Source organism: Artemia franciscana, chromosome 12 (genome assembly GCF_032884065.1).
Source record: "Artemia franciscana chromosome 12, ASM3288406v1, whole genome shotgun sequence".
In the NCBI taxonomy this organism is placed as follows: domain Eukaryota; kingdom Metazoa; phylum Arthropoda; class Branchiopoda; order Anostraca; family Artemiidae; genus Artemia; species Artemia franciscana.
In genome coordinates, this window is record NC_088874.1 from 17,637,944 (window position 1) to 17,653,493 (window position 15,550).

General features: G+C 35.5%; 1 protein-coding gene across 2 annotated transcripts in view; it reads right to left on the minus strand.

Annotated features, from left to right (window-relative positions):
- Positions 1–15,550, minus strand: part of LOC136033780 (ubiquitin-conjugating enzyme E2 C-like) — a 50,767-nt gene that overhangs the window by 13,787 nt on the left and 21,430 nt on the right. The window contains exon 2 of one of the 2 annotated variants that reach the window (XM_065714681.1): positions 2,060–2,204. In XM_065714681.1, the coding sequence (XP_065570753.1) occupies positions 2,060–2,204 (145 nt within the window). Of the gene's footprint in view, positions 1–2,059; positions 2,205–12,328; positions 12,575–15,550 lie in introns of those variants that run through there. The other variant, XM_065714682.1, reaches the window with a different exon arrangement.

Genomic DNA, 15,550 nt, shown 5'->3' on the forward strand with positions numbered 1-15,550 from the left:
GTGTCCAAAGTGCTTAACAACCTTTTAACTGTTCCTAACAACCAACATCAACTGTTTTTTTTTATTCTAAAATCGCAAGAACAAAAACAATTTTATCCTTGATATTTATCCTTGAAAATTTCCTCGTAAATGTGAGCAGTAAGTTTGACAAATAGCATTTTCAATACCTTAGTCTGCAATAAAAAGGAACGTATCGCCCCGCAGCATCGTCATTTTAGGCTTAGTCTCACTGAAGGGAAATGAGAGATTTATTCCTCTTCGCCATCCCTACCCATTCCTATATTTATCAGAGGGCTCCAGGAGATTTTGTCAGTTTGGGCATTATTGGGTATCAAATTTTCTATTTTTGGCATCAGCCCCCTAGTTTTCATTCAGTGTTAAACAATAATAAAGATGGGCTTATTCGATTTATCTTTTCAAATAACCACCATATTTCATGAGGTTTTTCTTTCAGGGTTTTCATTGAAATTATCAATATGTTTTGCTTAGTGCTTTCGTACAAAGTTTGAAAACTTCGGTTTTATGTCTAATCTAAAATTATTAACAAACCTGTCATCTAAAACGTTAATGCCTCAGAAGTTTGAGTTAACGTTTAAGAAGAAGTATAATACAATGTGCTCTAAATTTGGAAAATAATATTAGACTAATATTGTGACTGCTTTTCTTCAAAAATGATTTGATTTTTTTTTTAGTTTAATTAAAACGTAAGTTACAATAGCAGCTGGAATTTCCCAATGATTTTCTAGCTAAATTTCACGATGATTTTTAAATCTTCTTGAAAACGACGTTCAAGTCAATAAATTGTGGATAGGTCTACTGCATTGGACCCAAGATGACAATATTTATTCCGTAAATTAAATTTAAATTTAAGAAAGCTGACAAAATGGATTCAGCTATGAGATGATCGACCTTTCAGAGCTTTGGAGCCAGGATTTGATTTTTATTTCGGCACAAAAGCAGAACGAAGAGTTTGTGTAGTTTTCATACAATAGATATTTATGATCACTTGTTCTTGTTCTCGTGATTTATCATGTGTTAGCACCAGGATTCGGTGAAGAAGAACAGGTGTTGCATTTCAGACAAGCAAGAATATCCAACATATTTTTAAGTGTCCATATCAGTGTTCTTTTTAGAACGGCTAAATCAATTCGTTATGTCTCTTATTATTTTTTATTGGAACACTTTGAGGGAATTTGAAGAAATTGGAACTAGGAAGCAATCAGATACACGAATGCTCTGGTCCAGGTGCATATTACCAACTGGGCTAATTGTGTATCATCAGATCAAAGAATAAAATTTAATGAGTCTGTTGCTCCTAAATGGTGCAATCATGTATATGCACAACAGTTGGGAATAAGATCAACGTTGTCATACAAATATAGAAAGATTTCAATCATTCGATTGCTTTGCTGAGCAAACCAATCAGACTTCGAACGACAATTTCCCCTAATGATGATTCAACATCGGCATAATCTTAAGCACCACCAAGCTCCGCTGGCTTGAACGCGTATAGTATCGCCCCAGCAACAGCCTCATTAAACAGATAATTCTTGCTAAACCCTTATCAACATGCCGTAAAAGAAAAAGAGGGCAATCAAAAAATTGGTGGTCGCTTATTAAGCACGTTCTGGAGCAAGCTGGAATTTTCCATTAAAGTATGCAGGAGAAGATGCTTTTTTCGGATGCCTGGTAAGGTGGAAATGCCTGGTCCATCTGCAAGTACATGGAAATACAAGTTTGCCGAGCAATATCACAATGGAGATCGCCGGTAGGAATGATAAAAATGACTTTCTGGCGCATGACCAGAAAACATACAAACCTTGCAGGCAAGACATAGCCTCGCTTAATTTTTCCTATGATTTAATATTCATACTTTCTGCTGGTAAGCTGAATAAGAACCCCTTCGTCATTTATTTTAATCGCATTCTAGGGGCAGGGACTAGTTTTTCTCTTCTAGTTAAACTAGTTCTAGTTTTAAACTAGTTAAAAAGACTAGTTTGTCTTTTTAATCAGATCAGACTCCGTTATTTTCAATTTAGTTGAATACAACGAGACTTACCCAACCAGTCGGCTTTGATGAATATACGAGTTCCAAGATGTGAACGTTACATTCTTCACTGAAAGCAACCTTTCCAAAAGCTCCCCCTAAAGCTGCAAACATCCCAGACATTAATGCCATAGACAATACTTTACTTCGGGAAGATCTGGAACGTAAAATTTTCTTAAATAATCGTATAATGTTAAATTAAAAGGTAATAATCATTGACAACAAAATTATAATCAAATGATAAGCAATAGGATTTAAAGACAATCAGTTTTGTATGTTTCTTTATGTGTAGTAATAAAACCGACCCATTTTCCTTCAGCTGATTCTGAATGAATTTTTAGTCCAAGGCATAATCAGACAAGAAATCATAAACCGAACTTGATACCCATATATCTTACAACTTTCTAACAATTTCCAAACCCTGCATTTTTTTTTCTGACCTATGCATCTTCTCATAAGCATATAAAGCATCTTGTCTAGAGGGGGAGGGGCGGCTGATTCTGTTATGGAAGGGTAGGGGCTTATAAATGCTTGCTGAGGTCCTTTGAATATAGGTCTTTAGAAACTCATTATTCTATATTACGCTAAAACTCGGCCTTTAGAATGTTCTATGTTCTACTTTTCTCGCAAAACTAAAATGTAATAGACCCACTATCCTATCCTAATTCCATTTTCCAGAAAACATAACCACTATCAAAGTTATTTGGTACAAATCGCATTGCGCTTAGATAATAGCTTCTTGTTCTAAGAATTCAGTTTAAAAGTCTTAAGTTGGGCAAAATTGGTATAGGGGATACCGGCCCACGTTTAGCCAAAGCTAACAATCTCAATATAAAAGCTAAAAGGGACTTTTGGAGGATTATAAAAGCTCTGACATACAGCAGTGTATGTTTTTAAAATATCTGGCCTTGATTATTACTTTTACCAAAAATATCAGAATAGATCACGTTTTATGGTAATTAAATATGAAATTTTGTTAAATTTTTGTCTGAAGGACTACGCATAATTATGAATACTAAAAAAAAACGGAAACTCACGTTCTATTCTCTTATTATTTGCCTGGCTTTTGGCAGCTTCCAAGGCATGCCATCTTTACCGGTTTTCTTTTAGTATTTTCATTCCAAGGGATAGTGAACTCCCACATTCGGCCACAATACCCGAGGTGGGTTCGACATCCCATACCTTGGTGTCCAAAAGCGAAATATGCTTGTAAAAGCTGTGTAAACAGGATATTTTATGGTTTAAGGCAAGCTCAAAACCAATAGCTTTATTATTTCTGGTGTTGTTTAATCTTGTCAGACCAGTATGTGAACTGACATTCTTTTTTTTTTCTCCTTTTAAATATCATTTAAGATAAAATGCTTAAAAGTATAAGAGAAGAAAAAAGTGGAAAAAAGAAAAAATTAAGAGAATTAAGTGGCTGATGTGGATGTTTTGTATATTCACTATATATATAATAAAAGTGTATCTCTGTCTGTCTCTCTGTCATCATAAAAAATGAATGGTTTGAATGTATTTCATCAAATATTTGTTTTCTTTTGACATTTTACGTTCCGTCTTGAGGTTATTCACGTCTTTCAATAAGGTTTCAGCTACAATCTCATCACACATTTCATCATTGGTATTATTCGATTCATTGATTGTATCTGTTGATAAACTCGCGATGGTGCTAGTTACATTTGCCGGCGCTTTGGTTTTCATCGATTCATCTTTTTATTCTTTTGTTATATTGTCTGCCAATACCCTTTTTATTTAACTTTGGATTTAACTGTCTACCACATTATTTTCACATAGATTGCAGTTTTGGCACATAGAAAAGATATGTATTATGACATTAGTGCAGCAGTAGGCTTTTCCTTTTCCTTTGTTGTCATTTGAATGCTAATACCAGAAAGATTGCTATATGACCTATCACCAGGTAATGTGTTACCCGCTCTGTGAGCAAGAAGTTGACCCTCGTTGTAGACTATTACTTTTAGGCATGCATTCTCTTTGAGTACTATCATGTCTGGAAATGTTGCTCACGCATATCAACCATCAGTAGTGTTAAATTTTTTTGGTAGTCCAAAGGAATATAATTTGTCACTTTCATGAAAACGCAGGCATACATTTCCAATAGTGTTGCCAATAGTACTTGTTTGATAGTTCAAATATTTTTCTTGTTGAGCATTCAACGCTACGATAACTTTATCTTGTACACAAACTTTCTTGGAATATTTCATCTTCACCTTTTAAATAAGATGTAAGTGTTTATCCTTCCAATGTGAAAATAATAGCGACCGAAAACGTACAATAAACTAGCTACTATAGATGGCAGGACATAGTCTAACACGGGAGCAATCGCATAAAAAAATCCATGAAACGGAGGAACTCGGAGCGAAATCGGAATAGTGGAATCAGGGAAACAAGTAGCGGAACCTGAACCGGAAACAGTGGGACAGGAAGTAGAACTGGGGTGGGAGCCATCAGAATCTGAACTGGAACCACTTTAACCGGGAGAAAAAGCGTGGGGGATCAAAACTGGGACTGGTATCTGTCCAGTGTAAACAGTGTGTCTTGGAGAAGGCTCTTAGGCTTTTTCCAATTCGCTCAATGTAAATTATTTCCTCAGAATTCTTTATCTCAATTCGTAGCAATTACCTCCCATAAACTATTGCCTAACAACTATTCTCGATTTCTCCCTTCCGTGGGAATTATTTCCCGGAATAAAAATCGCGTGATCCATAGCTGACGCAGAAAAGGAATAGGAGGGACACTGTCATTAAGATCAAGAAGCCTATTACATAACAACAATGAATACATAATAGATCAATAATCAATAACACTTTCTGGTTGCTAGGGCTTGATAGGATATGGTTGCTCTGGAAGGCTGCTGCAAGATCCAGTTGCCAGAGCTTTGCATAAGTAAACAATTAACTACAACGTAGCACTAGGTGTAAAAATAAATCAATAATAAATAACAGCTCCTAGCTAGCACCCCGTCAGAACTGGTTGCTATGGAGGGCTGTGACTGTAGTGCCTATGCAGTAATTACTTACATACATAAAGACACAATTATTGCTCACTTATAAAGAGTAGTTTAAAAATAACTTTCTGAAAAAGAAGTTTTCAAAGAAAAGTAAAGGCCATGTTAAACTTAAGGTCAGCAAATACAAATACCTGTTAAAATTCATACTCAAAATGACCAGAAATTACTATTAAAGAATAAATGACACCCAAAACGAGCAAAAATTAAATAAACAATCATAGCAAAAAAACAAGTACTAATATAAATGAATAAATAAATCTTAAAGCGAGTAACGCTTAAATTGAGTATGCAAATCAACGTTAAAAAAAAATCAGCTATTGAAGTATAAATGAAACCCCCAAACGAACAGAAATTAAATAAACAATCAATGCAGACAAACTTACAGTAGATACTAATAAATATGAATAAATACGTCTTAAAACGAGTGAAACTTCAATTGGATATGCAAATCAAGCTTGAGACGACCAAAAATAACTACAAGCAAGAGTTTGGGTATCGCCTCCTTTTCTCACTACAAAAGTCTAAAACCAACTGTGTGATTGGCGGTTTACTGAAATCTCTATATATCTTGAGAAGTTTTGAGAAAGTATAAGTAAAATCAAATTGAATATCTGGTATATAATGATATTAGTTGTTGAAAGGTCATCAGTTCAAGATTTTATTTATACTGTAATTTTTATTTTCATTTTCATTACTTTAATAACTGGAAAAAAACATATTTGTAATATAATCCATTTTTAGAGAAGTGCCAATGGCATAGTAGGCTTTAGGTTTTTACAGTTAAGGAAGGGAACAATATCCAAACTCTTTTTTGTAGTAAAACTATATTCGTCTTGAATAATTTTAGAAAAAAAACACAATAAATTAAACTGAATACTTGATGTATAATCATATTAATTGCTTAAAGCTCATCAGTTCAAAATTTTACTGTAATTTTATTTTCAATATTAAGTACAAAAGAAAATATTTGAAACAGAATTTGAAATAAAATTCGTTTTTAGTAAAGCGCAAATGAGACAATAGGTTCTAGACTTTTACAGGGAGAGAAGGAGGCGATACCCAAACTCTTGTATGTAGTGATTTTTGTTCGTTTTAAGCTTGATTTACATATTCAATTTAAGTTTCACTCGTTTTAAGATTTATTTATTCATTTACGTTAATATCTATTGTATGTTTGTTTTCTTTAATTGTTTATTTAATTTCTGTTCGTTTTGGGTTTCATTTATACTTCAATAGCATTTTTTTAAAGCTTGATTTGCATATTTAATTTAAGCATTAATGGCTTTAAGACTTATTTATTCATTTATATTAGTACTTGTTGTATGTTTTTTACTATGATTGTTTATTTAATTTCTGCTCGTTTTGGGTTTCATTTATTCTTTAATAGTAATTTCTGGTCGTTTTGAGTGTGTATCTGCTGATCTTAAGCTTAATGTGGCCTATAATTTTATTTGAAAAACTTCTCTTTAGGAAAGCTTTTTTTAAATTAATTTTGTTGGTTTTAATTACAAAAATTTTCAAGTTTTTAAAAATTTCCTTATTGCAAAATAATTTTTTTTTCAACATCAAATGTTCATCAAAGTTTCAAAACTAGGATCAAGTAACAATATTAAAGCAAAAAATTACAAATTAAGAAAGCATCAAATTGAACAACGTAAAATTGGGCTTGCACTGTAAATCGAAGTTGCCACGCAAATAACTAAATCTAAGTATTAAAGTAAACAACACCTGCTCCCGGGCCATGGGGGGTTTTGTTGACACCAGAAATTTTGTTATCTGACCTTTTAACTATTTTTAACAAAACAGCTATCTCAAAATTTTTATCTGATGCATTTGGGGGAAAAATGGCGTTTTTTTTGGGCTAGTTGCCTTCCGATCTTTTTTAACTCTTATAAAAGTAAACTAGAACTTTCACTTTCCAAACAAGCAAACCCCCTCTGAAGTTTATACGAGCATTCCTTCCATAAGATCCATATACACCCTCAGGGGCATGACTTACAATGCCTGCCCACCGGCCCTGGGGGGTTGTGTCGACACCGGAATTTTTTATTCGACCTTTGAACTACTTTTAAACAATGGCTCTCAAAATTTTTATCGGATGGGTTTGAGGGGAAATGGGCGTAGAAGAGGGGCCCAGTAGCCCTCGGATCTCTTTTGACTCTTAAAAAGTGAAATAGAAATTTAAATTTCCAATCAAACGAGCCCTCTCTGAAGTATATAGAGCATCCCTTCCATAAGAAACTTATGTGGCCCCAGGGCATAACTTACAACGCCTGCCCCCAGGCCGTGGGGGGTTGTGTCGACACCAGAGTTTTTGTTATCTGAGCTTTGAACTATTTTTAACAAAATGACTACCTCTAAATTTTTATATGATAAATTTGGGGAAAACGACGTGGAAGGGATGGGATTAGTTGCCCTTTGATCTCTTTTTACTCTTAAAAAGTGAACTAGAACTTTCATTTTCCAAACAAATAAGCCCTCTCTGAAGTTTATATGAGCATCCCTTGCCATAAGAAGCACATATACCCACAAGGGATAGCTTACAACGCCTGCCCTCTGGCCCTGGGGAGTTGTGTCAGTACAAAAATATTGTGATCTGGCCTTTGAGCTATTTTTAGCAGAATTGCTATCTCAAAATTTTCAGCTGATGCATTTGGGGGAAAAGGGGTGTGGGGGGAGGCTAGCTGCCCTCCGATCACTCTCGACTCTTAAAAGTGAACTAAAACTTTCAATCAAATGAGTCCTCTCTGAAGTTCATAAGAGCATCTTTTCCATGAGAACTATTCATGCCCCCAGGGCATAACACAACGTCTGTCACCGAACCCTGGGGGGTGTCGACACTGGAGTCTTTGTTATCTGACTTTTGAACTGTTTTTAACACATGGCTATCTCAAAATTTTCATCATAAGCATTTGGAGAAAAAACGGTATGGGAGCTAGTTGCACTCCGGTCTCTTTTGATTCTGAAAGTGAACTAGAACTTTAATTTGCAATCGAATGAGCCCTCTCTGAAGTTTATACGAGCATCCCTTTTATAAGAACTATATTTTCCCCTGGGCCATAACTGACAACGCCTGCCCCTGGGGGGTTGTGTCGACCCTGGAATTTTTGTTATATAATCTTTGAATTATTTTTAACAAAATGTTTACCTCAGAATTTTTTTCAGATATATTTACGAAAAAAGAGCGTGGAGGAGGGGGGCTAGTTGCCATTCAATCATTTTTGACTCTTAAAATGGGCACTAGAACGCTCGATTTCCAATCAAATGAGCCCCTTTTGAAGTTTATACGACGACCCCTTCCATGTGGAAGCCTCCGGGAAATAAATAAATAAATAATAAAACATTGGAGCCATATGGCCTTTACTACACGCAACGCTATAGCATTGCCTCTGATAGATAAAAATGAAATTCATATGATCGACTCATTTTTGCCATCGCGAGAAAGCGAGCATCAGAACGTGTCAAAAATGGAGTGGAAAACAAAGAACTGTGCTGTTAGAAGACAAAACCTTTCAACATGGAGGGGAGCCCTCCATTTTCCCGAGGAAAGAGAAGCAAACAAATCTGACTTACTCGGAGGTTGCTACTTACAACGAGGATCAATATATACGAGCCTACCACCTGCCGAGTGGCGGGGCCCGGCTGCAAAATCGGTTACATAGTTTTTTTTTCTCAAACGACATATTGACACTTCTGGCCACTAAAATGATCTAAAAAGGTCACAACCTTAAGGAAAAAAAGGTATTTTTCCAAGGTGGTTGTATTGGACCTATACAGACACCAAGATATCAAGAACAGGCTAACATTGTCTGCATGAGAATCAATATGAACAAGCCTGTCGCGTAGCCATGCTGGGGCCCGGCCTCAAAATGGGCTAATGGGGTTTTCTCTTCTTAAAACTGACATTTGTTGCCACAAGAATGGTCCAAATAGGTCAATACTTAAGAAAGAATTCGTATTTTTCCGAAGGTGGCTGTGTCAAACCGGTGGCGACGTCAAGACATCAAGAAAAGGCTCAAATTACCTGCGGTTAGACAATCGACAATTCCATACATAGAAGCCTGCCACGTACCGAATACAGGGACCCGACGGCTTTGCCACCGGTCTCCTAGTACTATATTCATACGTATGCAACACAACTATACAAGCTTTGGGTAATTCGTGATAGCGAACTACAAGTGAGGAGCGACTTGAGCCAATAGTAACAAAAACTTTTAAAAAAGGGTATTAGAAACAATTCACACATCAAAAGTTAGATCCTTATGTTTATTTAGAACACAAAAAATACTTCAAGTTTAATATTGCCCATAAAAAAACTCCTCAAGTTTAGTATTGCCCGTCAAACAAAATATATTACCATACTCAGGCCGATTCTGAATATACAAACTACATGATTTTTAACTCATTGAAGCCTACAAGCACATGAAAATCTAAAGGCCTTAAAGTGTAAAAATGCGAAATCTGTTAAGATTCTTGAACTGGAAATAATCCAAATGAAAACTCCTGAATATTGAAAAAAAGAGCGCGATTTTTCAAATGGGAAAGGTTTTGTTACAAAAATCCAAAAATCCAAAGGGTTAGAAGGAAGAAAATGAGAAATTTGTTGCGAATCTCGAATAGGGAAGGGTTTTTATTGTAGAGAAAAGAAGTAAGAATTGTGAAAGAGGTATATTCTTGAAATATAAAGGGAAAATTTGTTAAGATGCCTTCAATGTGAAGACTGTGTTGTTAGATGGTGAAAATACCTTTTAAAAAAATTTGGAGTTTCAAAAAAAGGGATTAGTTCTGTAAATTCATAGTCTTTAGAAGTGTGAAAAAATGTGAAATTTGTTATTACTAGTTAAATGAAATTGGACGCGAAAGATAAAATAAATAAATGGCGATGGGACCGTAGTATGTGTATACTACATGTGACAACTATCACGTTGTCACATGGATTCGCTTTTATTAGTATTTAAATAAAATAAGGTTTAAAAAAGGATAAAATTATATTTGAAAGAAAATTGGGCTTAAAATATGAATAAGGGAGGTGTGAAGTGGAGACGTGAATGAGGAGGTGTGAATGAAATTACTGGAGATCTGGGCGATGCAGCCAGACAGCATAATAGTAAAATATTGTAATGACTCGTTAAAAGATTGAGAGGAAACAGACAATCTCAACTCATCCCAGTAAAAACAGAAGCGGAGCCTCGGTTAGTGACAATGAAAGAGTTAAAGGGAGATAAACAAATTGTTTTGAGAATGTGTTAGACCGTGATAAACTTACGGAAAATGATATAGAAAAGAATGACAAAGCTTGCGACACTTTGGAAGCGAGAGAAGACTTACATTGCGAGAAAGAACAAGAGACAGTGCTAAAGAGATTAAAAATAATAAGGCCTTAGGTACTGGCAGCATGAAAAATGATTTTTTGTTTGAACATAGAGACTACTGAATGCAAATATTATGATTTTTCAGTAAGGGAAAGTACCTAACGACTTAGGACCTTAGAGTACCTGACAGTCCGGAGGCTAGAAGACTTCAATATTATATTCTATACTTCAGGGAGCACCCCCCCCCCAATTTTGAAACTTGAAGCCAGTTAGGGTCTCGACCAAAAGAAGCTAGCTTTCTCGAATCTTTTTGGGAGTGTTTTCTTGAAGATAGCTCGAGTTTCCAATCAAATAGGGCACTTTCCAAAGGAAAGTGGGTAAGACTTGGAAGTGGATACACATGTGAAATTGCATCACTTACGTACCTTGTCCAACTATATAAATAGTTTGGGGCAACGAGCTGTAATTAAGGAGCAGGTATTTAAGTTAGGGGAAAGGTATTTAAGCTATAAAATCTGCCAATTCTTTACCCATAGTATTTGTTATTGGGAAGTATGTACCAATTTTCGAATGGGAGAGGCGAATTTACATCTGGTTTCCCACGGGGGATTTTTACATGGGGAGGGAAGTTTTCAGGGGATGAGCTAGTCAGAGAAAATTACAAACTAGGGGAATTTACCCGGATTTCTATGCAATTGTCATTTTTATATGCATTACTCTCTCTTTCTCGTCTCAATTTTACACGTGGAGTTGTTAAGGGTTATTGTCCGGGGTAAATTTTCACCGAGATTGGATTGTTTCCATAGGGAGGGAAGTTTCCAGGGGGTGAGCTAGTCAGATCAGAAAAAAAACAAGTTTTTTTTTTCAATTGAAAGTAAGGAGCAACATTAAAACTTAAAACGAACAGAAATTATTACGCATATGAAGGAGATTTCGCCCTCCTCAATATATCACTCGTTATGCTTAAATTTGAATCTTCTTCCGATTCTTTAAGACCGACTCCTGAAACACAAGGGCCATTTAATTAGAACAATAAGAAGCTTTTTTAAAGGCACTAAAAAATTTGACGTAAAGAGCGAGGTGTTGAGGAGGGGAGAAACCCCTTCCTATATGTAATAATTTCTTTTCGTTAAGTTTAAATGCCTGCGTCTTACTTTAAGTTGAAAAACTTGACTCTTTTTATTTCTCAGGATCTGGTTAAAGTTGGGCCTTGACACTTGCTGATTACAAATCTGAGGGTAATGTTACAATATAGATATCGAAAACCAAGATAAATATCTCCCAAACAGCATATTTATCAGCTTGCTAATTACAAATTTGAGACTAATTTTACGATAAAAACATCCAAGGTCTTAAAAATAAATTAAGCACACATTTTCCAACTGGTAGAAAAGTTTCAATTTGGCCTATGCCCCATCCAGCATCTTTCTCCATAAAAGGGTCAAATATTCATCATTAAAATTCACGATTAGAGTTCGACTTTCCTAACTCAAAACAAAATAAGTACAAATTTCACAAGTCGTGTTTAGTTTCTATCAAACTTTATATCTAAGTGTTCCTGATCTTATTGATTTGAGACTAATATTGCAATACTCTAAAGATTTAAAAATCAAAACAATCTAAGTGTACATTTCACCAATAGAGTTTGGTTCTTCCCAGAGCTAAGGATGTATTTTCAGTACACTATTCTAATGGAGACAATCAATGAGAAACCAACTGAGATGTAAACATTTTCTTTCTGAGTCAATTATGGATAATATCATCAGTAGAAATAAGTTACAACCGAAGTAACTGATAATCAATACTGAAGAAAGCCCAATATAATATAAATGACACTGCAGGCAGTCTATGAATCAAAGGCTGAGACCAGGAGTTTGATCACACGCTGGAAACAAGATAAGTCTAGAGGTTGTTTATAGCTTCTAAAGAGTGATACTACGATTAGTTAACTAAATTCTTTAATGTTGATTAAAAGAAAGAGAGAGAAAAAAAAACGAAAAAAAAATATACAAATTTGACACAAAGAACGGGCACTTAAAAGATATTTGGAAATCGATTTATGTCATAAGAAATATTGCCAAAAACCCTATAGTCAGTTTTGTTTCTCAAGTAAATGCTTCCTATAAGCTGTTGGATCACTCCACAAGGATGCGGCATGGCTATTTAATGGACTATCGTTATTTGGTTCTGCAAAATAAAATGAAAATTGATTAGAAAATAGAACAGACTATTTGAAACACAATGAGAGAGAGAGAGAGAGAGAGAGAGAGAGAGAGAGAGAGAGAGAGAGAGAGAGAGAGAGAGAGAGAGAGAGAGAGAGAGAGAGAGGGAGAGAGAGAGAGAGAGAGAGAGAGAGTAGTTAATTACAAATACCGAACTCAAGTTCCAATCTAAATAGTGTTTTGCATCCCAATCATCCCCAAAAAGAGTTATAATACAGATGAAAATTACGGCATCAAATTGAAAAAGGCTCAGAAGATGATACGTGTTTATTTGTTATATTTTTTATGATTGCAGAAAATCAAGAGAAGCTTCATCTGAACGGATGTTTCAAGTTCTAGGGCTCTTTATAGGCTATAACAGCGATTGCGCCAGAGCAAAATACCAATTTCTCTCGTTTCAAGCTACAAAACGATCATTAGGCCCCAAACTATTGCATATACTTTATATTTAATTTCAAACTTCCATAATTCAACACCCTACTGATAATACAGAAGCTGAGAAATCCTTGATTTTGTAGAAAACGAGAAGTCATTTTGAAAAATGTAGAGCATACACCGAGTTTGATTTTAGGCCACTGCCGCTACGTTCTGAGTTCTAAACATTTAATGAGTCATTCAAAGCTGTTATCAAAACAATTTTAGATGAAAAAATCGAATTTCGAAACTTATTCAAAATTCATAAAATTAATCAAGTTTAATTATATCCTTCAACAGTTACGAGCCTCAGAAAATTTGATCTATTTTTGAAAAAGGGGGGAAACACACCCAAAACTTCAAGTGACCTTATTAAAATCGCACCATAAGATTCAGCACATCAGAGTACCCTAATGAAGAAGTCTCAAGCTCCTATATACAAAAAGTATGAATTTTGATTTTTTTTTTGCCAAAAGCAAGATCACAGATGCGTGTTTTTTTTTCCCATGGGTGATATATCGTACCAGTGATCGTAGAAGATTAAGAAAAGGCTTATTTTTACCGGGAATCAAAAGTTTTACTGCCCCTTTTATGTGACCGACAATATTGGAGGGCAGCTAGGCTCCCTCCCGAGCCCTTTTTTCAGAGTCATCCAATCAAAATTTATAGATAGCCATTTTGTTCAGCGTAGTCGAAAGATCTAATGACTATGCAAGTGAGGGTGACTTGATCCCCTACAGACCCCGAAGGAAGAGATACAAGCTATGAACTTTTTCTGGTGGCGGTGGGGGGAGGGGATATGTAGGAGGATCTTTCCGTGGAGGAGTATATCATGGGGGAAGGGAATTTTCCATCGAGGGGGAGCTGGATTTCCCAGCATTATATAAAAAGCGATCAGTAATTAAATAAAAAACAAGTTTTTTCAACTGAAAGTAAAGAGCAACATCAAAACTTAAAATGAATAGAAATTATTAGCTAAATTAGGGGGGTTTCCCCCTCCTCAATACCTCTCTCTTTACACTGAAGCTTTTTTATAACTTTTAAAAACGCTTATTACTCTAATTAAACAGCCCTTGTGGTTCAGGAGTCATTCTTAAACAATTAGAACAAACAGTCAAACTTTAGCATAAAAACCTGGTGTTGAGGAGGGGGAATTCCCCCTCAAGTACGTAATAATTTCTATTCATTTTAAGTTTTAATATTGCTCCTTAATTTCGGTTGGATATACCTGTTTTTTTGTCATTTAATTATCAATAAAGAACGATTAGTTTTTCGTCCGTGAAGGAAATTTTCCATGGAAGGCGAGATGGATTTGCCGGCATTATTTAAAAAGCAATCAAAAACTAAATAAAACTAGACCTGCGTTGCATGGGCAACGTGAGGTGTTGCGGCAAGCTTTGTTCGGCTTCGTCAGCAACACTTTGGTTTTGATTCCTCGCTTCGTTTAAACGCTGAGATTGTTGATCTGTAAGGATCTTATGTCTCGCAATTGGTATCGGCCTGTTTTTGGCTTCAATGTGTACCTTACTATTGAAGCTGTCAATCCCTTTAAACTTTCAAACTGGTATATCTCATGAAAGAGTTTTTCTACCGAGAAATAGATAATATATACTTTGATCAGCTCATTAAGAGCTATCGACTGCTATCGAAAAAGAATCTATCTGATCTTAGTTCAAAAGTTGACGTTTTTGCCGTAGGCCAAGTTTCAAACGTCATCACTTAGAAAGGAGCAAAGGATGAACTCTAATTTCTTTAGCAATGAGAAAACTTTTAACGTTTAAGAGGTGCATCTGATACCATTTCTCTACCGCAATCCCAAGTGCGAAAAACCGAATGATAAACTCAGCTGAAATCACGCACAGAAACGGGAAGAAAAAATAGATGGCAGCACTTTATTTCTGTAATTTCTTCTATTTATCACTCAAAGAAGATATATTGACTGCGGGGCCGGGTAACTGCCGCATATATTTAACACTTATAGATTTTAGTCCATCTTCAATTTGAAAGCGGTGCCTGCCTGCTAGAACAGAGCTTTCCATTCGAAAGCAGAAACATGGTTTGGTGAAACAAAAGCTTGACTGCACAACACCAGATAGTTCTCTCTCTAATAGGCTATAAAACTCCAAGTCACTTCACGCACTATAGGCTCTGGCTCAAGGACAAGCAAAAACCATCCTTTTTGGCCCCAGGCAAAAGCTCTACGAAGCTTTTCAAAATGCAGTCATATTCAACAACCCGACCTAAGGTCCAGACTTTCCGTAAAAACTGCAGAGGTTAGACCCTTACCACTTCTAGGAATAAGCTGAAATCGGGGTGCTAAAAAAAAAGAGAAAAAAAAAGAAAAAAAAAGACAAAACCAGTGTTGCTCTCGCAACAAAAAAACAAGTTTTTTCGACTGAAAGTTAGGAGTAACATTAAAACTTAAAACGAACAGAAATTATTAGGTATATTAGGTGGTTGCCCCCTCCTCAATACCTCACTCTTAATACTGAAGTTTGTTTTATAGAAATTTTAAAAAAGCTTATTC